The sequence below is a fragment of the Sphaeramia orbicularis genome, chromosome 17 (genome assembly GCF_902148855.1).
Source record: "Sphaeramia orbicularis chromosome 17, fSphaOr1.1, whole genome shotgun sequence".
Classification (NCBI taxonomy): Eukaryota; Metazoa; Chordata; class Actinopteri; order Kurtiformes; family Apogonidae; genus Sphaeramia; species Sphaeramia orbicularis.
The window spans coordinates 6,706,671-6,733,836 of NC_043973.1; the positions used below are offsets into that span (position 1 = coordinate 6,706,671).

The 27,166-nt window shown below is 39.3% G+C and overlaps 1 protein-coding gene across 5 annotated transcripts in view; it reads right to left on the bottom strand.

The window, feature by feature from the left end:
• Positions 1–14,866: 14,866 nt before the first annotated feature.
• Positions 14,867–27,166, bottom strand: part of esyt2a (extended synaptotagmin-like protein 2a) — a 156,057-nt gene continuing 143,757 nt past the window's right edge. For all 5 annotated transcript variants that reach the window (XM_030159732.1, XM_030159734.1, XM_030159733.1 and 2 more), the window contains 6 exons: positions 24,200–24,612; positions 22,731–22,829; positions 17,579–17,710; positions 17,383–17,488; positions 17,053–17,102; positions 14,867–15,774 (listed from right to left, as the gene is read on the bottom strand). In XM_030159732.1, the coding sequence (XP_030015592.1) occupies positions 15,735–15,774; positions 17,053–17,102; positions 17,383–17,488; positions 17,579–17,710; positions 22,731–22,829; positions 24,200–24,612 (840 nt within the window). In that variant the 3' untranslated portion in view covers positions 14,867–15,734. The remainder of the gene's footprint in view (positions 15,775–17,052; positions 17,103–17,382; positions 17,489–17,578; positions 17,711–22,730; positions 22,830–24,199; positions 24,613–27,166) is intronic.

Below are 27,166 nucleotides of genomic sequence, written 5' to 3' on the forward strand. Positions count from 1 at the left end.
TTGAGACACTGAGACTCTGACCCAGACAAAGACTGCGGGATGGCGGTTCATACACAAAAGTTGGAGTCGATAGGACCTCTTTGACCTGACAAACGACAGCAGCAGAGCAGTTTGTATGCAAAGTTGAGGACCCTGAGAGTCCATCTGACCCCACAAAGAGACTGGGGGACAGCGGCTGTTCAGACGCAAAAAGTCAGACTTGAAAGGGCTTCTTTGACCCCGAGAAAGACAAGCGGGGACAGCAGTTTATACTCAACGTCATTCCCCTGAGAGTTTCATCTGACCTGCCTGGCAAAGACAGCGGTTTATACGTCAAGTTTGGGTTCGATAGGACCTCTTTGACTCACAATAAAGACAGCTTGGGGGGTGGTGGGGGAGTGCTTTGTATGCAACGTTGGGCTTGTTGAAGATCTTAGTGAAGACCACCCCAGCCAGCCAGCCCAGCCGGCACAGCCCAGCACATTGTATTCTATGAGAATGATTTGTACATTATTCTTTTTTTTTTTTTTTTTTGGTCCAGGTCCTGGTTTGGGCGGCTTGGTGGGGGGGGTGCCTTTCCCTCAACTTCACTGCCCCTCACTTGTTGTGTAAATCTCTACCGTGCGCTCCTGTGCTGTGAGATTATGGCCGCTGCTGTCACCGCTGTCGCTGCCACCACTGCCACCATCACTACTGCAGTCTGTTGTTCTTGTTGATCTATCAAGCTAGCAGGGCTAACACAGCGCAGCAAGGGGGTGGCTTAGGGCTGTCATGTACAGGACTTAATCGACCGGCCAGACATGACTGTGGACAAATGACAAGGACGTGGACTTTGGACAATGTCAAGGACCTGGATTGGACTCCAACTTGAGCGCACATACAAATAGGCCACACTTGACTGTGTTTATATTACTCGAAGTTAGGCTTGATAGGGTCTGTCCAACCAGACAGAAAACAGTGGGAAAAGTGACAAAGTTGGGATCCTGAGGAGTCCGACTGACCAGACAAAGGACAGCGGGAGAAGCAGTTGATACACAAAGCTGGGATCCGACCGACCCCGACGATGGGCAACGGGAAAGGTGTTTTGTTTTTTTTTTTTTGTTTTTTTTTTATACTCAGAGTTAGGCTTTGATAGGGTCCATCCGACCAACCAGACAAAGACAGCGGAAGAGCAGTTTCCATGCAATTTTGGGATCCTGAGGGGTCCGACCGACACTGACGCAGAACAGTGGGGAGAGATTTTTTTTTTTTTTTGTGTTATAACTCAAAGTTAGGCTTTGATAAGGTCCATCTGACCAACCAGACAAAGACAGAGGAAGAGCGGTTTACATGCAATGTTGGGATCCTGAAGGGTCCAGCCAACACCAACGATGGGCAGCAGAGAGAGGCAAGGCAAAGCAAGTTTATTATCATTATTATTATTATTATTATTATTATTATTATTATTTACATTTCAGCAACTAGGCAATTCAAGGTGCTTCACACAGAACATTGAAATACAACAACAGGGAAAAAGAAACACAGTTAAAGCATTATAAAAGAAACATGTAAAAGGTGGTTAGAAACAGCAAGTAAGAAAACAACACATAAAATCCAAAAATATAAAAACACACATATTAAAGTAAGAGTTGCAGTGCAAAGTTTTGAAAGAGAATATAAAATTTAAAAAATCAAAAGCCTTTTAGTCAAAGGCAGCAGTGAACAGGTATATATATATATATATATATATATATATATATATATATATATATATATATATATATATATATATATATATATATATATATATATATATATACATATATGTATAAATAACTCAAAATTAGGCTTTGATAGGGTCCATCCGACTGACCAGACAAAGACAGCGGAAGAGCGGTTTACATGCAATGTTGGGATTCTGAGGGGTCTGACTGACACCGACTAAGGTCAGTGGGGAGATGTGGTTTTTATACTCAACATTGGGATCCTGTGTGGGTTCCTTTTCGGCCCCACGGGGGCAGTGGGATTGCGTTTCATACACAAAGTTGGGATCCAGAGGGGTAGGACCAACCCCGACAAGGGGCAGCAGGAGAGTTTTTTTAAAATTTTTTTATACTCAAAGTTAGGTTTGATAGGGTCCGTCCAACCAGATGAAGACAGCAGAAAAGTGGTTTATACGCGAAAAAAAAAAAGTTGGGGAACCGGAGGAGGGGTCTGACTGACCCCACAAAGACAGAGGGACAGTGTGGGAACATACAGAACCGTGGGGGTCATTGCTGCCTGACAAAGACTACGGGAGGGTTAAATTAATCAACGTTGATTAAAATTTTACTTCTACCTCTTTCTTCAATTGTTTTACGCATTCTCTGTTTTTCTCTGAAACATTCTGTACCTAACTTAGGTGGCTTATAATATGCATATTTGTGCTCATTGCAGCTAATAATTCGTCCTCAGTGTCCCACGCTGAGTCATCAGGTCCTTTTGCCTGAGTCTGCTCAGACTCTGGTTCAAGTTTTGGTTCACGCTTGTGTCTGTTTCGTAAGTTGTACCTGAGTGAGGGCATCCAAGTGTCTGTCTTTAGCTCTAGTCATGTCTGATTTTGTGTTTGTTTTTGTCTGCTCATTGTCTGGTGTGGTCTGAGTCTCCCTTTATGCCATTAGAGTTCTATGGGGGTGCTGGAGAACTTCATGAGCTTTGTGAACTACACTACGGATGCTGTGAAAGGAATCTGAGAACAGCTCAGCCCCATGTTTCTGATGATGTGGTAACAGCGTATGACTTTGGACATGTTAGCTAAGAACTATAGTGTGTGTGGAAATTGTTTGTTTTGTTCTTTGTTGCACTATTATCTCAAACAACACTACATCTGCTACAGCATCATCAGTGAGTGTCCTGGAAGATCTGATTGCCCTTTTCGAGGAACCGATGGAGAACTCTGGCATCCATCAACTGTCTACTAAACCTGTTGGACGATGTTCTGATTTCTTCATGGAGAACATCAATCATCATAGCAGGAGATCCAAGAGCTGACATCAACTGATAAAGACAATCATTTTGTGTTGTTTTTCTTTTCTTTTTTCTTGTCACTTCTCTATAGACAGATATATTCTGCTAAAGTGAACATATACTCATATAGTTACATGGGATTAATAGGATTTATGTGGTTTATTGCTGAAATGTGCACCAGTAGAGTATAGATGGTTTGAAATTCCTAGTATAATGGATAAAATAGACTAAGATTAAGAATAGAATAGATTAAGGATGATATGATAGTATTATGATGTGATATTCTTCTATGTATAACAACTGTTTGATTTTCTATTTCTTTATATTATGAAGAATTGCTGTTGGTATGAAATGAAGTAATTCAGCTTACACATATGGCATAAATATAGGTAATTCCCCATGTGCTTGCATGTAATGCAAGGCACAGGGGACTATTGTTCGTAATATGTATTATTATTGTGACTTATTATTATATGAAAAACTTTGAAAAAAAAAAATGCGGCCCAGACCGTCGGAAATAGACCAAAATATATTATTGCAAAAATGTGCAGCCTGGTCTCGAAAGATGTGCTATCTATTCAGATTGACATTCCGATGCACGGATTTTGCTAAAATTGCAAAAACATATTCAAATTTGTCCATCCAAAATGAAATGGGCCACTTTCAAGTGGCTACCCTTCCCAAACGATTTGTCCTAAAATTATGCAGTAAAAACAAAAAATGTTCAGCTTGGCCCAAAGATTATCTGTGTGGTCACATGGTAATGATATCACTTATAAAGAAACCCATTCATTTTCAATGGGAACGACAAAAAAGTTGTCTGTTTTCTGACCACTACTGCTTCGCTATACTTTTACCTACAGACTTAATTTAAACTTTAAAACGCAGGCATTTTTGTTATCTCTCCAAAAATGTCTTTGGTATGAGGATGAAGTTTACCATTTTCAATAAGTGAGTCTTCAAAAACACCTGGGTTTAGTCAAAATCTCATCCTTTAGAGTGCGTGATGTCATCACGTAGAGTGGAGGAGCAGAAAAAATTCACCTAAAAATTTTCTGAACAACTCGCCCTTCTGGCCAAACGATACATAGGAGGCAAATGATCTTTTCCAAAGATGTAGCTACGGTTCCTGGGATTCATATGAACCCATGTTTGAAGATAGATTGATAGATTGTCATGACCCGGTTCTCAGCATGACAAAAGGATGCCGACAACAAGTATGCATTAAAGAATAAAGGGATTTATTTACAATGAAATAAAGAGAAATGTGCAAACAGTATAAAACGTATTGTATGCGGCATCTGTAGCATCAGTAATGGGGTGAGTGTTGAGGTGAGTGAATGTGATAAGTGTGAGTGTTGTATGGTGTAAAACAAAAGACAAAGGTAACGAAAAGATACAGGTGGTCTGGCGCTGGTGTCGGTCTGAGCAGTGAAGGAGAGAGAGAGTCCGGTGCTTTGCCGGCAGTATAAATAGGCGTGGCGCATCAGGCCCAGACAATGCAACACATGTACGCTGGACCGCCTCTAACTCCACCTGCACACAAACGTTAGGGACAGACAAGCAGCCAACATGACCAGAAGGGGGAATAACAGACAGCCATTTCATATAATTATTGACCCAACATATGTTTCTACCCACCACAGAAGACTGGACTGGGCCACCCTCAGAGAAGATGGCACCAACACATATCTGATGTGATGTCTTTAGGTCAAAGACAAAACTTATTTCATAAGTTGTATAAATTACTTTCATAGGTTACAATAAGTTAATAATAGATAAATAAATATGTTAAAATCTGTTAAAATACAGTTGGATTAAGAATTGAAAGGAGTGAGATGTCGCCTCCTTAAGGATCTTTGTGTTCGCTGTGAGCTAAGGTTGTATACAGAATGAGCGCTCTTTTGCTAGAGATGATCTTTGACGTATATTTCCCATTCGCTATTTTCTCTGCAGTTAAAGTTCAGAGAAACTCATGTACGCGAAGTGTGCTCTACTACTGTGTGCCTTGGAAAATTTTCGTCTTTGTAAGTGTATATAATCCGAAAACAATATTAAGTTCTAGATGTAGGTTGATTGAAACTGTTGTGTGAACGTGTAGTGAAGCTAACGTTTATGCTATTCAAGCTAGCGATGTGAGTGCATTACATGTGTAGTGTAATTAATAACTGTTAGTAATTTAAGTTGTATGTATTTTGTATGTTGCAGTTACAAAAATGTTAAAGAAAATGTCAAGTAAAGGAGAAACTCCAAATCAGAAAAGAAAGCCTTGTTTGGACTTTATTTTTGTTAGCTGGCTGTCTAGCTGCACAGTCATGTGTTGTGAGTACAGCACATCAGACTTCACACTTACTTTTTAAATTCTAAGTTAGTTTTAATTTGAAAGTGTTGCAATTTTTATTTATTCTAAAAATTTGTTTTAATTTGAAAGTGTTGGCACTGTTTTCTTAAATATGTAAGTGTGCTTTTTGCATTCTGCATTTTAATAAAGCTTGTCTTTATTTTTTAACATGATCTTGCATCGTGTTCTTTCTTAATTGACATTGGTGGTGATGTTTTCAGTATGTGAATTATTACCCTGCATCAATCAATCAATCAATAAATAAATACCTGAATAATAAAAACATTATTATTATTATTACTATTATTATTATTATTATTAATAATAATAATAATATTTTTAATGGGTGGAGCATATTATAATGCTGCACAGATGACCAATCACATGTGAGCTGTCCTTTGAAATGTCTGTGGTAACATTCAATGGGTTGCTATAAAAAGAAAAAAAATTAAAGCCGCAAGCGGCATCTAAAGGCCCTTGCCACAGGCACGTCCATTACAAGTATGTCCATCGTTCAGCAGGTGGCACTCTAGCACCAAATTTTAATGTCTTCTGATGAATGGGTGTAGGCCTGGGAGATTGACAACTGACTCAAATTTGAGGCAAATCAGTGTTCGTATGTCTAAACTGAACAAATTTTTGTATTAGTAAATCTGTAGGGGGCGCTATGGAGGCAAAATTAAATTTCTTCCACTGAATGGGTGTAGGCCTGCGAGATGTACCACTGAGTCAAATTTGAGCCAAATCGGTGTTTGTATGTCTGAACTGATGCAATTTTTGTGAAGGTAAATTTGTAGGGGGCGCTATTGAATGAAATGGCATTTTCTTTTGATAAATGGGTGTAGGCCTGGGAGATTGACAACTGATTCAAATTTGAGCCAAATTGGTGTTCGTATGTCCAAACTGAAGCAATTATCGTAAAGGTAAAGTTGCAGGGGGCGCTATAGCGCCAAATTAAAAAATTTTCTGATAAATGGGTGTAGGTCTGGGAGATAGACGTCTGAATCAAATTTGAGCCAAATCGGTGTTCGTATGTCCAAGCTGAAGCAGTTTTAATTTAAAAAAGTAAAATAAAATTGTAGGGGGCGCTGTAGTGCAAAATTTCAGTTTCTTTTGACAAATAGGTGTAGGCCTGGGAGACAGATGTCTGAGTCAAATTTGAGCAAAATCGGTGTTCGTATGTCCGAACTGATGTCATTTTTGTAAAGGTAACTTTGTAGGGGGCGCTATAGAGTAAAATTTCAATTTATTTCAATAAATGGCTGTAGGCCTGGGAGATAGACGTCTGATTCAAATTTGAGCCAAATCGGTGTTGGTACGTCTGAGCTGAAGCAAATTTTGTAATGGTAAATTCGCGAAGAAACTTTCTACATCTACAAAACCTATATGTAAATTCAATTTTGCACATTTCTGAATTTTGGGCAAAATTTGGTGAGTTTTCGTAAATGTTCAGGGGGTCAAAATTGAGCTCAAAGCGCAGGAGAAGGAAAAATAAGACAAAAAAAAAAAATCTGAGCAAGAACAATATAGCCGTTTCCGTGGCAACCACATATTTGGCCTTATTTGAAAGCTCTCAAGGTCCCCCACATGTCTGTGAGGTCAGATGTCATGTGTCGTGCACTTACACACACGTGACTGACCCCGACTGGGCGTGTCCCATTGACTCCCATTCATTCAGAGCAGGTGTAAATATGCGATTTGTGCACGTCATGTACATCGTCAGAAAGGTCTCAGTGCCGTGAATGTGAATATGTGTGAGAGTGGCGAAAGGCGACCGCATCACTGGCGATTTTGTCCCCATGCGCTCACTGCAGACTCAACAGGCCCTGAGCCGGCTTTACTCAGCTCGGGCCTAAAAACATCCAATGGCTGTTTCTGAGGCCAGACATGGCAGGCACCAGTGACATTCAAATGTAAATTAGGGCCATTCACACCTCTGTGAGGTGTTAACCACCCCCCCCCACTGGCTCCGTTTGTGGCAGTTTCCGGCATAGCTGAACATCTCTGCAAACTCACGGTAATTACCGGGAATCTTTGAAGTTGACGGGCGTTTACGGGGCCGATAATGTTTTTTTATGCAGTGTGAACTGACCACAGTTAAACATCTCGTTTCTGTAGAATGATTCGAGGCGAGTTTCTTTTACAACTCGACTTTATTAACTAGCCACTCATTCAACATACAGTTCATACAACACAACATGTGGCTTCTCTCATGCCGGGTTCCGTTCTGCCATAAAGCATGTCGTAACACACAACTTAGCGACCTGCTCTCTACATATATGCATATGTGACAGTTTTAAAGGAACCATTAAGTACATCCCTCTGGTGACTGAAATATTGTTATTAAATCATATTATTGTTTAATGATAGCTGCTACTGCTATTTGAGCTGTTTGGGGTGATGTGTGTTATGCTGACCAGCAGCCAAATAAATGTGTTTAACCTTATTCAATGAACTTACCTCCTCCTTGACTTTGAAGTCCACCAAATAACTGAGTTTAAAATCATGGCATCATTACTTCACTAATTTTAACACTAGCTGCCGAAGTGGCACTACCGATCCAGCTTGTAAAATCTGCCGTACTTCCTCCTGAATGGTCTAAGAGGCACCCATGGATGGCTCTCAACTTTGATGCAGCATTTCTTACATTGTTGTGACAGCAGCTGGAGTGTTTAAAATGTTATTGACTGAGTTGCTCCTGGTCCACCATTTTCTCAAGTCAATCATGTTTGTGAAGGCGGGTTATATCTTCTGTCTTCAAGGACAACCAATCGGGAACTGAGAATTCAGTTTTATTTCCATTTCAATCAAACTTCCTTCCATTTCAATCAAACTCTCACACATAAACAACTATAGTCATTCACACGTCTTATCATTCTGTATGGTATGATAATAATATAAAAAGAGTATGATTGTGCATGTAGAAGGTATAATAGTATGTGTGCAAGAGTGTAGTAAGTAGAGAGTATTGTAGTGTATATGAGAGTATAATAGTGTTAACGTGAGGGTTCGTTGGTAGTTAATTATTTCATTCTTCATAAAATGAGACAGCAGGACAGAGACAGATTTCTTCTTAGACTGTGTGCTTTACATGACCGAACAAACCAATCAGGAGCTAACAGTACTTAAATTGATAAAAGTAGGTGATTTAGACAGGCACATTCAACAGATTATTTTAGCTGCTAGTATACAACAAATGAAAATAACTAAATGTGTAAATAATATTTCTGCAAACATTAATATAAATAGTTATTTGGGTAAACACTGTCAATATATATTTAACAAAAATGTGAATCAACTTATTCCCTGTAATTTATTCCACTGTTAAACTTAACATTTTGTCAACATAAATTATTTTAACTTCTGAGCCTTACAATAGCATGTGTGTGAGAATATAATAGTGTATGTGAGAGAGTATAGTAGTGTTTGTGTGAGAGTATAGTAGTATGAGAGTAAAATAGTATGCGTATGAGAGTATAGTAGTGTATGTGAGAGAGTATAATTGTATGTGTGAGAGTATAGTAGTGTATGTGAGAGTATAGTAGTGTTTGTGTGAGAGTATATTAGTGTGTGTGAGTATAAGTGTTTGTGTGAGAGTATAATAGTGTGTGTGAGAGAGAGTATAGTAGTATGTGTGTGAGAGGATAATAGTATGTGTGTAAGAGTATTGTAGTGTGTGTGAGAGTATAGTAGTGTGTGTGAAAGTAGAATAGTATGTGAGAGTATACTAGTGTGTGAGAGTGTATAATAGTGTATATGAGAGAGCATGATTGTGTATGTATGAGGGTATAGTAGTGTGTGCATATGAGTGTAGTCCTGCATGTATGAAAGTATGATTACTGCCTAAAAGGCCTCTCATAGATACGCATCTCGATACAGCATCTCCGATCCAATATATTAAAGATATGTGTGTGGCACCTCGCAATGTGATACGATTTACACCCAAATCACGATACAGGGCGATTAAGCCCATTCTGATTCAGCACCTTCATTCTAGTAAAAAAAAATATGCAGTGCAATTCAATGAGCATTCAATGATTATTTATTTATCAAATAAGACCATGACTTATCACAAAGTGGTTTTTGTGCAATTTCAGAACACGTGCCTCACATACAGTCAGGTGAAAAAGTTAGGACTTTGTTTCCAAAGTCGTTCCTCACACTCAACTTCTTGCTCCCTCGCTGACTCAATTTGTAACGGACCTGATGGAGAGCATTATTGTGAACTAGATCCAAGGTCCATGGAGGTGCGGCTTGGTCTCTAGGTTGACTGCGGTTTAGAGCGCCTCCAAGCCCTACAGGAGCCGGGGCTTTGAGGGCGCTAAGTGGGCTTAAAGGTCGGACCATGGCTTGGGTCTGAGTTCTATAAACAAAACTAGTTCCATGATCCTTAAACGGAACTGGTTCAGAGATCCTCAAATGGAACTGGTTCCAAGATCAAGTACAAATGTCACATGTACAAAGCGTCCCTCCATACCACCGCACCAACCACAGTCAACATGGAGGTGAAGAGCACCTGCTGATGTCACTCTCCTGCGCTGCTGACTTTGCGAATGCATTTTTGAATTATAGTAGCTTTTTTGCAGGGCAGACCACGAAAATGAAAAGGCAATGTCCTCTGTTTTCTTTTTGATTGTGTCATAAAATGTGCAACGTGAATAAGAAAATGAGAATGCAGACTGGATAACTGATTACTCATTGTATTTATGAGTCAAATAATGCAGCCACATTTTTAAAATGAAAATGCATTTTTACTAATGCATTTGAATTTTCGAATCTTAGATTTCAAATTGAATTTTGGTAACTATTTGCTGGGGCAGATTTTTAAAATTAAATCTCAAATGTCTTTTTCTTTTTCATTTTAATTAAGTAAAAGAATGAGCGGCCTTGAAAAAGAAAACGAAAATGCAGATTGGAAAATGTATTAATTTTATTTATGAGTCAAATAATGCAGCCATATTCTTAAAATGAAAAAAGCATTTCTTCAAATGCATTTTAATTTAGATTATGGTAACTAATCACTTCCATACTCTTGATGCCTATCCTATTTGTCAACTTTTCGGCTTCTGGATTATTACAGAAGATAAACTCTGAAGAAAACTGAATAGTCCATGGTACCACCAAAGGGGGCAAAACCTTTGTGGTGCCATTTTGTTAGTAGGACATATATATGTGTATTAAACCATGATGGCCTTTACAAATGAGTAGCTTAGTCATGATTATATGGTACCTCTTTTTTTTTTTTTTTTTTCCAAAAAATGTAACATTATGCTTAATGGTGTATGGTGGTACAGTATTTCTGAATTATTCCACCTTTTCCTGTAAAAATGCTAGTGGAATTGGTCCAAGATAAGATTGTGACATTACATTATGCTTCTACTTTTCAGAATTTATAAGAAGATGTTACAATTGATTGTTTCTTTCAGAAAATAGTATACGTGTTTTCATTCCATTCGAGCATCGCATCCGAGGTAAGTAAATATCAATGTTTATTTAAGACTTAGTCAAGACATAATTAAGATTGAAATAAGTGATCACTGATGATAAATTATCTTTTCATACTGAGCAAATGAAAGCAAATGAAAGTTCTGGAGTGATCACAACAAAGAAAGCAGTTTAGTAATGACACAACTATGGAGCAGAAAACAAATGTACCGTTTCATTTCATACATAACAGCACATGTTATAGTGCCAATCCTGATGCAAACAGACAAGAAAAGAACACATAAGGTATTTTGGCGTCTGCAGGTCTGAATGCTAGGGCCTGACTGAAAATGGACTCAGGGATGAGTGGCACAGCACCTAAGCAGGCACGCCTTAAATGCCTGATACTACTTTTGTCTCAGTTCCCAAATAAAATTGTCTCTCTATTTAACCTTTCTTAGGTGATTTATCACCATTTATCATGATTTTATCCTCTGTGATTTGCATTTTTTTCTGTGAAAATCAGGTATTTTCCTGTATTTGAAGACCTTGGCGCAAAAAGTACTGATATCACAAAAAAGTCTGTTAAAATATTTAGAGGGTGGACTTAGCTTAACAAATACATCATGTTTATATGCTCAACTTGAATTGTCCAAAAATATGACTTCAGTACTTTTAGCACCAGAGTCTTCATTTATTTTGTTTTGATTTAGTGTTTTATTCCGAACATGCAATGAAATTTAACATATACGCAACAAGCAAAACATAAATAATAATACAAATATCAACAATTATAACAATCTTAGACAGAAGAACAGCACAATAGTTTCATTTACAGGCCCGAAAAGGGGTGGGAAGAAGTGTAACTTATTTACCACCTCCTTTCCAGAAAATATTATTAATAATAAATATTTATCTACCTATTTTATGAATCATGTACTTTAATCATCATGGAACTTGAGAAATAGTGACTTTTTCAGTCCAATCTGTTATTAACTGAACATAAACCCAGTGTCTCCATCCACTGTCATTGATCCAACTCCATGAGTTTTACTGGTGAATCAATGTTGGAGAAGATGACAGTGTTTCCATGGTAACTACAGAGCCTCTGAACGTCCAAATGGGTCATATCTGATGACCATGAAAAGATGAGTAACTGTATTTGACACCAATTATTTACATGTATTGATAAAATTAATGGATCAGTCAGTATTAAACAGTTTAGATCAGTAGATGCTTTTGGTCTCGTGCATATTTGGGTCTTTATGGGTTAATCATGCTCATAATGAAACTGCTAAACCATTATATACATTTTACATTTTCTCCTAACCTTAAGAACTTTCTCTCACATTCACTTTACCACCTTTTTTCACTTAACCTTAATTAAACTTAGCTCAGAGGGGAGACTATTCATCAATGAGACTGCTATATGTGTAATGCTGCAGTATGCACTTATCTACTGTCTAAACTGTTTATTTTGGTTTATATGTAACTCAGATCTTTGATAATAACAAAGACCTGGCCATGAATGTGGCAAATCTGTGTTGGTATTAACATTCCATACATTCAAATGATGTTTTATGACCTCTGATTTTGTCCCTTACAGTGGGTTTATTCAATGGCTGATAGCTATGACTAAGCTACTACTCTGGAATGGCCATCATAGCAAAATATTATCTATAGATATAGGCCATTTCAAAATGCACCACTAGAACTTGCCCCCTTGGGTGGTACCAATATCCCAAATATCTGGTCTTGGCCCATGAACTAGAAGGTGTGTAGATGATTTGATCAACAATATGCAAGAAGAACTATTACGATTTCATAAACGCCAAAAGTAAAATGCTACCACTAGGCTATACACAAACAGCCGCATATGGTCACATGATTAAAACATAGCTTCTAACATGGAAGAAGGAAGAAGGAGTTGCTATTGGCTAGATTACACATGGCTCATCAGTCCACACTACCTGTTGGACTGTCAGCCATTTTCATACCTCTTTACTGACCTACAGAGTCCTTAATTTCCATCCATCCATCCATCCATCCATCCATCCAATTTTATTTATACAGCGCCACATCATGACAAAAGTTATCTCATGACACTTTACATTTAGAGCTGGTCTAAACCAGATTCTTAAGCCAATTTAAAGACACTCAATAAAATCTTCCAGGAACAAACACTTAGTGACAGTGGCGAGGAAAAACTTGTTTTTAACAGGCAGAAACGTCAGGCAGACACCAACACTTGGAAGATAGTCCTCTGTATGTTTGTAATTCCTCTGCTAGTTGTGTGTATTGATTTTTACTTTGAAAGATGAAGGTCATGTGGACATGATTCTTTTTGAGATGTCCATGATGCAACTCTGGAAGAATGTCCATTCATGAGTCAGTCAGGTCAGATAATGATAATGATGCTATATGCTCAGAATAGATTGGTTGAGTGTATCAAAATTTAGCACAAGTATTCACTTGGATTCTCAGATGAACTGAAATATTTTTTCTTTCGGCCAAAGGTCAAATGTTAAGACCATTGTGACCTTCTGTGTGTCCATTCTTATAAGTAGGATGTCTCAGGAGCACCCTAAGGGAATTTGTTAAGTTAAGACAAAAATATTAACTTGGAATTAAGTAAAAACATTTTGGTGTCCTAAGGTTATGACACAAGGAGAATGGATGCATCTGACTGAACAGCTGGTTCTTTGGTGGTTCTGTGTTTCAATGGAGATGAAAAATGTGTTTCCCTTTTAAGGTTCTTTAAAAATAAAGGCTAAAACCACCTGAGCTTAAATAGCTTCTACATTTATACAAATTTTTTCCCTCACCAATTGCCTTGTGATCCTTCAAAAATGTGAATAAAACCACTGGTAAGTTCTCGCCATTTTTGAGACTTGAAAATCTTCAAAATTCAAATGAGAGGTGGTATTTATGTAAGAGAGCAAATTGTGAACACCTCAGGCATCTAATCAAAGCAAAAAAACCTAAGTTTATGACAAGAGAGACGAAACTTAGAAATGTTATGTCATTTCTGTTTTTCCAAACTCATTACTGCAGCACTCTATAGAGGTAAACCAATTAGCAACTCATCAAAAATTAATGGGCTGGATCTACTAAAGGTTTGCATGTATTAAAACGTCTGCAAACTCATTGCACACGCAAAAAAACGTACAAATTGATTTACTATCAGTGCGCACTAATGGTTGTGTCTTTCAAAGGTGCAAAATAACGCGTCTGCATCTAGTTAGTACATTTGCCACAATGAATATACAATACAGGGCATTTACATGTAATTGTGCGTGTGCTGAGAGGAGAAAATGTAAATATATTAATTTAGCACACGCAAAGGGATTTATCAAACCCGAAAGCAATTTTGCTCATTGAAACTGCATCTATATTTACCACATCTCAAAGGGAGGTGCAAATGGGTTGGATAACTGTGCACACATGGAAGTGATTAAGAGACATCGGAATGATGAAATGAGATGCAGAAAACACATTTTTCACCCTTGTGTGAATATTTTTGGAGTGACCGAAGAAGAAAGAATTGAGACATATGCGCCCCCCCGCCCCCACACACACACACCTTAAATTGAAAAATGAATGAATGAATGAGTCATGCAATACCTTCTATGACAAAACTCCTCCAACGTCACATTTCCTTGCATCTGGACCATTCAGTGCACTGTTACCACTAGTGCCGGCAGATCCCAGAGCAGTTTTTCCAGTGTATTATCTCCAGTAGTGCACACTGAACTCTAATTTAAATAGGGCGGTCTCCAAGACTTTGCCCCTGTTGTAATTTGCGCAAGCAATCTTAGTAAATAACACACAAACCGTGGTTACACCCCACACGCAAAATTCTAGATTGTGTGCAAGCAAATTAGTACAAGCAAATTGGGATCTTAGTAGATCCGGCCCAATGTGTACGCACTTGAAAACCCTTGGCCTGACTTATCAGGCGCACTACTGTCCCCAGTGGCCTGACTTATCAGCGCATCCCAAAGTTTTTGGACAGACAGACAATCAACTAATGACAATACCCTGTGGCCAGTGTGGCTGAGGGTAAAAATGACGAAAAGAAAAAAAAAAAAAGTCAATTTAATGCATGCCTTAAAAACAGACATTTTCAATACTTACCAATTAAATTTTTATTTATTTGGTCTAGGGGTTCCTGGCAGAAGGGACATTTTGACCAACACAACCCAAGTAAGAGTCCACATGATCCTGAAATATGTATGTAAATATTTAAAGCATTTAAAAAACAAACATTTCACTTTCCATCTGCATTATTTCAATGTTATTCCACCTGTAATGTATAGAAAAGACCTCATACAGTTTTTAACACCATATGTATCAGTATTTCCTTTCCTTAACTTTACAGTGAAATAAATCTGACTGTTATCAAAGCTCATGAGAATAAAAAAGTTAAATACTTGTTTCTTTGGTGGCATCTTTCTGGTTCAACTGTTTTGTTTAACACGCTTTATCCATAATGTTTTTCATTAAAAAAAAAAAAAAAAAAAAAGAAAATATAATTACAAACAATCATTTGGCCAACAAAGACAATACATCTCTGCCTTATTTCTAAAATACACTGTCTGTTTTATCCAGCATCATTGTACATATTTACAAAGTTTTACATTGTCAGTTTTTATACACAAACTCAAGGCAGAAGACTAGTGCAACTGAAAAAAAAACAGACTTTACAGTTGCCAGAATAACTGGTATAAATATGGAATATAGAGCTAAACTTCTGTAGTATACGGATAATATCTAAAATACTCTACATGATGAATATAGTCCCTTTAGTTCATCACCCTGTCTCTGGTTAAAGGGGATGTTTGCCTTGCGACTGATAAATGAATGCCAAAAGCTGGTTTCTGTTTCTTTGTCCTACAATCACAACATATCAAAATACAAAATAAAGTGGAAGTATAGTGATATAATAATATAGTGATGATATACTGAAAATGATGAGGATGGGGATTGTCTTCGCCATCTATAGTTAATGTGGCTTTCTCATGCCATCTTCACTCAGCTCAAACCTGCAGGAAGAGAAACACCACTTTATTTTGGACTCTTAAAGCTTTGACATTGATACGAGTCAACTAATTGTAACATAGTACGTCAATAGAATCACATCAAGGTCACAAATCTGATGAGTGACCTATCAATCATATATTTATGGTATCAATCATGTATTTAACCCTGTATATGACTGAAATGTGTCTTGGAGTACATTTTTTATGCCCTGAAAACATAGAGAAAGAGTAGATTCAGATGTCTAGTGTCCTCTCAGACCGCTTGAATTACCAACACCACCAGTGACATTAAAAAACGATCAAGCACAGCAGCTTTAACATTAGCTGTGACATTTGCTTGTTGTTACTTTTAGGACAAAGTATGATGCTTGCATTTTTAACACTGAGACTGGGTCAGTGTTCATCTATTGTTCCTTTTCATCTTTTTACCTTGAGACTAGGTATGTGTTAGTGTGTTGTTACCTCAAAGACTGGGGGGCGATTGCTGACTGTACTGAACACTGGCAAATCTGTGAAAGTTATCAACCAACCTCTGGTCTTAATTGGTTAATGTTTTTACAGTCTTCCAAAACAGGATTCTATTAAAAAGTAACTAAACCCCAAGAGCACTGAGCTATATGAATATCTGATATCACTGTTGATCACTTGAGGTCCAAACCTTCGTATTTCAGTGCACCCTATTTGAATTCTACAAACTGTTTTGTCCTCTACTGGTTGAAACCTGCAGGCTGCAGTTGAATTTTCCTATTGGTTCATCTGGTGGCAGGCGACATATGCAGCCTTCATCAAAAACCAACCACCTCTCCCTGCCCGCTTAAAGGTATTTAAATGCTGACATGTGGACATCATCAGCAAAGAAGTAACAACAGTTTTAAAGCAACATCTGATGGAAGGAACACTATGGTTTTGAAGTTCACATGGTAAAGGTGGAAGATTCTCTCTATCTACAGTCCTAGTTCGCACAGAATTGGCAGCCTATGCTAACCTACAAAACCCTAGCTAATGCAAGCACTGCATGTCAGCGTGTTTTTGTGCGTGACTAAGTGTCTTAATCTCCGTCCAACTCTGTACTGGAGCACATTTTTCAGGTTCTCAAACCCTCTTTTTTAGTTTCCATAATAGAGGCAATTCAGCTCCACCTCAGGGGTTTATTTACGCTTTAAAATCAGTGTTCATAATAAAATAACACACACATTTCACCATTCAGCCTTTTGAATGGGTACTGTTACCAAAAAAAAAAAAACCTCTTGTGTGCATTGACAGTTGGGATCACGTACTAACCATTGTGTCCATCCCTTGGTAATGTCCTCATGAGTCAAATCCACCAGTACCTAATGACATAACATATTTAAATCCAGGAGAACACACACAGATAGGAGATTTAGAAATGTAATTATTTTTCTCTTGCATTTTGAAATGTAACAATGTAATTTCACAAGAATTTCACAATTATCAAACAAACTGTAAATAAAACCCACACAACCTGTACATATAGATTTCTTTCTTTAAATTTGGCCAAATTATCTCCAAGTTGAAAAGCTTCATTTGCCTGGTTTTGGTTTTAATTTGCAAACCAAATAAAAAGTAGTGACAAATATGTCAAGTGAATACCTTTCCCAGAAGCCCTTTGTGTTTTGAGAGCAGACCTCCTCCATTCTTCACAGCGACATCCAGCGTTCGCCTGTGAAGCTCCACGATGGAAACACTGAACTCAAACCTTAGTCGACAACAACCGAAAGGGAGGCGTTAACACAAAAGGAGTGCACTGCAGTACTACTTAGCTCATCTACTTTGAGTTCTAACTCACGTCTGATCATACACTGGGTTGAGGGTTTTTTTGAATGTTTGCGTCTTCCTCCGACCAGATCTCCGTTTGTCAGGGAGCAGGTAGAGGCGAACATAAGGGTCTGATCCATGATCAGTGAATGCAATCAAGTTCCTGTGGATGAAAACAAAAGAAAATTAACTTACACATGGAAACATTGTGCCTGCGATGAAGTCGGTGTGTATCCCACCACTGCCCATTGGCAGCCAGGATAGCCTTGTGATGACCTCCTGTTATCAGGGAAATCAAATCAAATCAAATTTTATTTATATAGCACCAAATCATAACAAAAGTTATCTCATGACACTTTACATATTGAGTTAGTCAAAACCAGACTCTAAGCCAATTTACAGAAACCCAACAGAATCCTACAGGAGCAAACACTTGTGACTGGTGACAGTGGCAAGGAAAAACTTCCCTTTAACAGGCAGAAACCTCGAGCAGACCCAGACTCCTGAAGGATGGCTGTCTGCCTTGACCAGTTGGGGTTAAAGAGAGAGAGTAAAGGAGGAGAAAAGAGAGAGCAATAGAGACAGAGAGAGACTGGGGGAGAGGGGGGAGGTAGGGGGAGACACATGGATGCAGCTGATGCACAGATGACTGAACTAGAACATCTATGGAACTGTATAATAAACAGTATCATAACTATATGGATAAGTGAGTGATGACGATGAAGGAGGAGAGAAGCAGGACCGCAGCAGGTCCAGAGATGATCCTGGGAAAACCTGTGATGATCCAGGAAAACCTGTGAGGCGATAAAGCACAGAGACTTCAGGGAAGAAGTCAAGTCAGTGACATGTATTCACTTGGGCGTAAACAGAAGAGAGAATTAGGAAAGAAAAAGTCAGGGAGAAAGAGGAGCAGAGAGGCGGTCATAGAGGAGGAGGAGGGAGCAGAGAGGAGCTCAGTGTATCCAAATGAGTCTCCCAGTAGTCTAAGCCTATAGCGGCATAACTAAGAGCAGCCTGAGCTGCCCTAACTGTAAGATTCATCAAAAAGGAACATTTTTAACCTTCTCTTAAACATAGAGAGGGTGTCTGCCTCCCGGACTGAGGCAGGGAGGTGGTTCCACAATTGTGGAGCTTGATAGCTGAAGGCTCTGGCCCCTATCCTTTTGGAGATTCTAAAGACCACCAATAAGCCTGCATGTTGAGAGCGTAGTGCTCTAGATGGACTGTATGGAACTAAAAGCTCTTTCAGATAAGTAGGTGCCTGGCCATGAAGGGCTTTGTAAGTGAGGAGGAGTATTTTGAAGTCTATCCTAGCTTTTACAGGGAGCCAGTGTAGAGAAGCCAACGCAGGAGAAATATGGTCTCTGATACTGGTTCTAGTCAGTACACGGGCAGCAGCATTTTGGATTAGCTGAAGGGTCTTTAAGGACTTTTTGGGACAGCCTGAGAGAAGTGAGTTACAATAATCTAGTCTGGATGTAATAAAAGCATGGACTAATTTTTCTGCATCGTTCTGTGTTAAAATATGTCTAATTTTAATAATATTACGCAGATGAAAGAAAGCAGTTCTAGAAATCTGTTTTATGTGAGAGTTAAATGATAGATCCTGATCGAAAATAATGCCTAGATTCCTCACCGTGGTTTTGGGATCCAGGGTAACACCATCCACGGTGCCTACTTCGCTGGACACTGCATCCCTAACAGTTTTTGGGCCAAACACAATGACTTCAGTTTTGTTTGAGTTTAACAGCAGAAAGTTGTTGGTCATCCAATCTTTAATATCTTTAATGCACTCATGTAGTTTGGCTAGCTGATTGGCTTCATCAGGTTTAAATCATCAGGAAATAGCTCTGGTTAGGTTGGAGTCCCAAAGATGGTCACTGGTGACACCTGGGCCTGGTGTCACCAACCCATAAAGCTGTGGCTGTACTAACTCCCTCTCTCCCTCCCTGCAGATGTGCTAGCCCAGTGATGTGCCCTGTTTAAGTTCTTTTGTTAATTTAATGCATTCCAACACATTCACACACATAAACCTCGCTCTCAGACCCACAACATGCACCACATACATACTGATACTCTCACTCCATACTTTTGTCTTTGGTACCCTGATCATTTAAAACATTTGGTATAATAAATCAGTTTTGTCACTGTTGTATTTTCATTCTTGTTATAGCTGTGAAGTGGGCGCTCGTCCCAACTTGCTAGAGTTATGATTTGTTATGTTGATCATTGTTAGATTTACTATGTGTACTTTGGTTGGCACGTGCCGCTTGTAAGCTGATTGGATGCAGCGTGTGTCAATCAGCTGATTTATATCAGGTGCGTGTTTGGTTTGCCAGTTTGTCGTTTGAGTTCGTGCAGGCATCTGTGGAGTCCACAGTGTTTCGGTGTCTTCACCCTCATCCTTCTGTGGCTGTTAGCAGTTCAAGTCCTGAAGAGAATGTAAGTGTTACCATCCTGATGTGCACTGTGTGGAGTTTCGCCTGTTAGGCTTGTGGCGTTTCCCCTTTGGGTTGTGCCAGTTTGTTTTGTTTTTTTGGTAGTGCTGTGGTAAGCTGGTTAGCGTCAATTGTCTTTAGGCAATTGTCTTGGGGGCATGTCAGCAGGTTTTTGGGGGGTTGCCTGCGTGCAGGTCGCTTCTCAACCCCGCTGGTTTACAGTGTGTAAGTACCCACTACAAGCCTCATGAAGCCCAGGGTTGATTTTGTTTTGGCTGCGTTATTAGAGCAGGGTTTTGTTAAGGGAGAGCTTGTTTGGGATGAGGCCATGTCTGTGCCCGCGCTTGTGCCTGTATCGGTGGCAGGGTCTGATTTTACATTTGAGCAGCGGAGAGAATTAATGCTTTTACAGTCTGAACAGGAGAAGATGACAATTCAGATGAAACTTCAGGTAGAAATGGAGTGGCAGCTCCAGGTGGAGAAAATACATTCAGAAACCAAAAGAATGAAGCTTAAGTTGCATTTAAGTTGTCTATGAAAAATAATTATGACAAATGTATCATAGAATAATGCAAACACACCCACAGATCGCAGCATAGCACTTCATTAGTATGATAAACTGGAGTTAAAATGTTCAGTTGGGCAATTCCCAACTCAACTTTCTGTTCTCTCTTAGGCCTCTGTCACAAATGCCATTAACAACTGCTACAAACACCATGCGAACCATTTATGGACCATTTTGTACAACCTTCTCAAGGTGGACTTAGAAGAATGGAGTGTTTGTAGACCATTCCTAAGTTCGTAGTCAGGTGAATGATCTTGTGAAGATTTTCTACGAATGCACTACGAAACCCCCTTTCGTGCCCTGATGAATGCCTTAGAAACAACCTAAGAACAACGCACGATGTTCATGGATCAGGAGGCCATTCTAGAACCCACATGTTCCTGTTCCTGCGGTGGCTGCAAGGAGATCACAAGAATACATTACGTTGTTATTAGGGGCCCCTTAAGGCGTTCACACGAATGGACGTACAGACAGAGATTCCCACAGCTTTCTTAAGGTGGACATAAGGTGTTCCTAACAGCAGTAGTGCGTCATTCATGTGGCATTCATGGTGTTCTTAAAGGGGGTTGTATACAAATTTTCCAGACAGAGTGAATGACTGGACTCAAATGCATGGTGCTGAGGGGACAGTATTTTACTAACAGAAAGATAAACATGAAGAAACCAAACCAAACTTGCAGAGAGGCAATGCACAGTCCACAATGCCTGGGTGACGAGGGCCAGGGTGAAGGATGTGTGTGTGATGGACAGTAAGGGTTTTTAACGTTCACTTCCCTCTATTATTCTTGTGTTATCTTTGTTTTACTCTTATACGTTCTACTACAAATTTCTTCATTTGATGTTTTATTAAGACTTCTAAAAGCTAACAGTGCAGGTCAGTTTTCCTGCATAGTTTATGTGATTCAGCACCAAGGACAGTGCACAATCCCAAACACGTAAAACGCACCTTCACATTCTAAAACGCTTAATGTAAAATGGTTAACATAGTTTGATGTCTGAAAAGAACATCAATCATCACCAAATTATACGTGGACATCTCTAATGCTGGGATAGGCTCCAGCACCCCTGCGACCGTCTGGAGGATAAAGCGGTTCAGAAAATGAATGAATGAATGAATGAATGAATGAACAAACAGTACTCTAAGATTAAACTATGTTAAGTGTTTTTGCAAAGGTGAAAGTGGACATGAATACAGGTGTCCATATGAACTTTGGTGATGATTGATCACTGTTCTGGGGAGACTTCTTCTGCTGCTATCGGACCAAAACAGTGGCCACAAACGCTTGATCTTCCTTTTCTTTGTCTCGCAGCTGTAGAAGTTTCAGTCTTGTGGGCATTATTGCCATCTTGAATGCAATGATCACAACACGGGACTTTTAGTACAAAGCCACTGTTAATATACCGATCTAAATATTCTGAAACAGCGTGTCATCTTCCTACCATCAATTTGCGTAAGTTGCACATAGGAGTGACAAACATCCACCTTACAACAAAATAATTCATAAAGTGGACATAGGTCTGATGTAGAAAGACCCCACAGCACCCTTATGAAGACGGTAACAACTGTACGGTCTTTGTACGACACAAAGTCACATCACTTTCTCACGGTTGCTCTTGTATTTTGAACAGCAGTCAAACTGACTTCATAAGATGGCTGTATGAAACTACTGCTCCCTCCATGAATGTCTACGAAGTCCAGATCTTGTACAAACCGGGAGACTCGTACGGACTCATAGTTCATAAGAAGCTTTGTGACTGAGGCTTTACATTCTCTCCTGCACTTCCTCTAAAAATATTTGTGTATTTTCAATAAATCACTGAAAAACAGTTTCCTTTGTTTCATCTCAGTTTAGGCACACAAGGTCACAAGGCAGGGGGAGGATAAATTATTTGCAGAATAACTTAAATGTTTCCAGAACATTTGACCTTTTTTCTCATTTTCCATATGTTTTCAATGACTCGGAAATTGGTTAACAATTTTTCAGCTTTTCCAGGATGCATGGGAATCCTGATTGAGTTTGTTTAATGTTTTATTCCATTGCTTTACCGCTGAATGGTCAAACTTTAAATATAAATAAAACATTTTTTATATTTCTTGCAAAACAATGACATGACATGATTTTTGGTGAACAGTAGCGAGTGTCATGAATAATTGCATTAAGTATGTTCCTAGCACTTACCTGCAGGCATGAACAACTACGATGAGCTTGTTCCTCTGAGAGCTTTGTCTGATTGTCAGCTGGATCTCACCCAGGGGAAGATAACTGGGACCTGACCCACTATAAACAGAAAAAAGGAGGGAAGCATTCAGGTAAATAGCTCACATTTCACACAAACATACAAAATGTGAAAAAAAAGATTTTTTTTTTCTTCAGTGTTTCATAACAGCATCAAAAAGATGCTTTTCTGTTTTTTTCCCTCAGTGAGGAAATACATTTCACATAATCCAGTAGAAATTCATAAACATAAGCACTTAATGACTGAATCATCACTAACCCACATTTTATGAAGATGACAAAATGAAGATGTCAAAGTTCTCATACGGATATTTAAAGCTGCAGTGCTTATTGTTTTTTTTTTCTCCAGAGTATTTTAATTAAGGTGGTGTAATATAAAAACTACACTTACATCTGGACAGTTGAGATCAAATAACCCAGACAACTCTTTTTGGTAGTTCTTCCCAGTTTAACTGGACAGGTTTGGCTCTTTTGAAAACGCTTCCTCTCTCATCCAAGAGACCTCTTCAGTTCTAAACTGGTGGGGAAACTGAACTTATAAACCTGCAGGGGGAGTGGTCCACTCTCCCTCCATTCCAGTTGAACTGAGAAGAGCTACCAAGAAGAATGATGACCTGGGCAAATGAGAACCTACGCAGACATCAGACAGACAGATGTTAAATGGAAAGTCTAAACAAGACCAGAGTGATTGCTGTTTCAGTAACTTAGCAGTGCTGTAAGCTAAGTGGTCTTTCTTTAAAAAAAAGTCCAAACTTACTATCATAGTATTGTGGTGTACAGTTTGTAATCTGTTACAGAATTATACAGGGTGGGGAAGCAAAATTTACAATATTTTGAGGCAGGGATTGAAAGACAGTGTATGACCAATTAGTTTATTGAAAGTCATGAGAATTTATTTGCCACAAGAAAATTTACATAATAGAAAATGTTTTTATTCTGTGTCCTTCCTTCTCAATAACTGCCTTCACACGCTTCCTGAAACTTGCGCAAGTGTTCCCCAAATATTCGGGTGACAACTTCTCCCATTCTTCTTTAATAGTATGTTCCAGACTTTCTCGTAATAGTTTTGCTCATAGTCATTCTCTTCTTTACATTATAAACAGTCTTTATGGACACTCCAGCTATTTTTGAAATCTCCTTTGGTGTGACGAGTGCATTCAGCAAATCACACACTCTTTGACGTTTGCTTTCCTGATTACTCATATGGGCAAAAGTTTCTGAAAAGGTATGGATAATAGTGTTAGGTATGATTATGACATCAATATATGTTTGGTTTCAAAACAATTGACGTAGTGCCTGCTGAGAAAAAACAACTAAATGTTCATTGTAAATTTTGCTTCCCCACCCTGTAGTTTCAAATTAACTACTACTTTTGTCAATTAAAAATGTCTATAGGACTGATGGATAGATACTTCTGCAGCTGCTGTAGTCTGTGCTGGAGCTCCTGGGCCGCATAGGGATTCGAGATGTCAGACGCGATGCTCGGTGTTGGCTCCTTGGCTCCAGCCAAGTACTGCTGGGAGCTTGAGATAGCCAGATTGGAGGTGCTCCGACCACCTTCATCCATGCCTCCTTCTCCAATCTCACCCACCTCTGAGCTCCCTAGAGACCTGGCTGGATCTTCAGTGTCCCTGTGCCTGTGCACCTGGTCCTGGGCTGACACAGAGGCGTAGCGTGGGACCTCTGAGGTGGAATTGGGAAATCTGGGAGTGTCAGAGGACACAGAAGGCCGTGGAGTCCGGGTGGTAGAGCTGGACCTGCAGACCTGCACTGAAGATGGAGTGGAGCCTGAGGACAAGGAAGAGTCCTTTTGCAGACATAAGACCTGAAAAACAAAAGAAAGATGAGAAAAAAAAAACCTCCATATTTAACTACAGATACTATGTTTATCTGAAAAACCAAGCAAGAAAAGGTGTAAAATTTTATAAATTGCGAAAGTGCTGTTAACACACAATACAGCTAAACAAACTCTATTGTTTAAAATGGCCAAAGTTGAGAACTTCAAAACGCACAAAAAAGAATGAGAGCTTGAGTTCCTCTTTCGTTTTTTTCAAATAAATGTTAACACAGATAAATTGTGCAACAGGAATACAAAAGATCTTCAATTAACTACAATTTGAATTCTAACTGTTCTCATGGAAATGCAATGGGGAGTCATTTCTATGATAAAAAGTGCAAGTGGTTTTAGAGAATTTGTTTATTAGCATGTACAAGTTTTAGGGTCAGTGTAGGATCTGTAGGCTGGGTGGGTAGGGATGTGCATTGCATCAGCCTCACTGATGAAAATGTGCATCGGATGCAGAAGAAAACTTAATTTGTTTTACTGTAATTTATATATATATATATATATATATATATATATATATATATATATGTATGTTTGTATGTATGTATTTATTTATTTATTTATCTTTTTCTTGCCCACCTGGGCGGTGGCTCCTTCAGACTCTGGTCCTCGACCAGAGGCCTGGGAGCCTGAGGGTTCTGCGCAGGATCTTAGCTGTTCCTACGATTGTGCTCTTTTGGACAGAGATCTCTCATGTTGTTCGTGGTATCTGCTGGAGCCATCCTCTCAGGTTGGGGGTCACTGCCCCTAGTGCCCTGATCACTACTGGTACCACTGTTACCTTCACACCCCACATTTTCTCAGTCTCCTCTTTCAGCCCTTGGTATTTCTCAAGCTTCTTGTGTTTTTACTTTCTGATGCTGCTATCAGAGATGGGGACTTGGACTTGCAACTTGTACTCAAGTCGTGCATAAGTCGTACACACAGTGACTTGAGACTTGAGTCAAGACTCAACCTCAAAAGACTTCAGACTCAACTTGGACTCGAGGTTCGGGACTCATGAACAATCTTTTTCTGTTGTGCAGTATCAAAGCCTCACAGGTCTCCTGGGCTGAATCTCATTTCATTCTTAAAGCGCATGCGTCATTACCCATGCAACATGTGCTGCCACAGAACCTTGTGGTTCCAGATGCTCCACATGAATATAAAACTTTTCTGTATCATCCCAATAGTTATCATCCCAATTAGTTCAAGAATTAGTAACCTAACCTATTTCATATCCTGTTCATGTACAGGTTCACAGGATGCAACAAAGCAAAAAAAAGGTGCCACTGCAGAGGGACAGAGCAGGCAAGAGAAGTTCAGATATACAGCCATCCCAGGAGTCCGGAGACTACTTTTATTGCAACATGGTTGGGGTCAGTACAGTTTAGAATTTTTCATCAAAATTTAAACACAAAAAATATTTAACAAAAAATGTTCTGCTATCCAGACAATCAGTAAACTGAAAGAGTGTGAAATATTACAGTTAATGTTATTGCTAGGAAAAATACAAGTATTATTTCTTTTTTAAAGAAAACCTTTTATTGTGGTCTTTTTTCATATTGCATCAATGTTGCTATTCAATGACAGAGAGATGATAATACAGTACAGCTTTGTATTTCTGAGATATAGCTATGGTAAGTTCAAAGCAGAACGACTGGCATGGAGCACTCATTAACCCCATTACAGACTTGAGACTTGACTTGAACTTCAGTTGAAAGACTTGACTTGGACTTCAGCTCAAAGACTTGTGAGCATCTCTGGCTGCTGTCACCTGGGATTGCTACATCTATCACAACCACAGTCTTTCGATGTTTATCGACCACCACAACGTCAGGCTGATTGGCCATCACATCTTGTCAGTCTGGATGTTGAAGTCCCACAGGATCTTGGCCTGTTTGTTCTCGATCACCTTTGGGGGTGTCTCCCATCTTGACCCTGGGACCTCCAGTCCATATTCAGTACAGATGTTCCTGTGCACTATGCCTGCTACCTGGTTATGCTGCACCATGTATGCCTTGCCCGCCAGCATCTTTCACCCTGCTGTGATGTGCTGGACTGTCTCAGGGGCTTCTCTTCACAGCCTACACTTTGGGTGTCATCTGATGCAGTAGACCCTGGCCTCTATTGCTCTGGTGTTCAGGGCCTGTTCTTGTGCAGCCATGAGTAGAGCCTCTGCGCTGTCTTTCAATCCAGCCTTTTCCGCCACTGGTATGTTTTCTCCATATCAGCCACTTCCTCAATTTGCCGATGGTACATGCCATGCAAGGGCTTGTCCTTCCATGATAGCCCTCCTCCTTACTGGGCCTTTGTTGCCTGAGGCATTCACTTAGCAGTTGGTCATTGGGGGCCATCTTCTTGATATATTCCTGGAGGTTTGTTGTTTCCTTCCTGGACAGGAGCTATAACACTTACTAGTCCTCGTCCTCCCTCCCTTTGCTCTGTGTACAGCCTCAGGATGCTGGACTTAGGTGAAACCCTCCATGCATGGTAAGGTTTCTTGTCTTAATATCAGTGACTTTTATCTCTTCCAGTGCCCAGGATATTATAC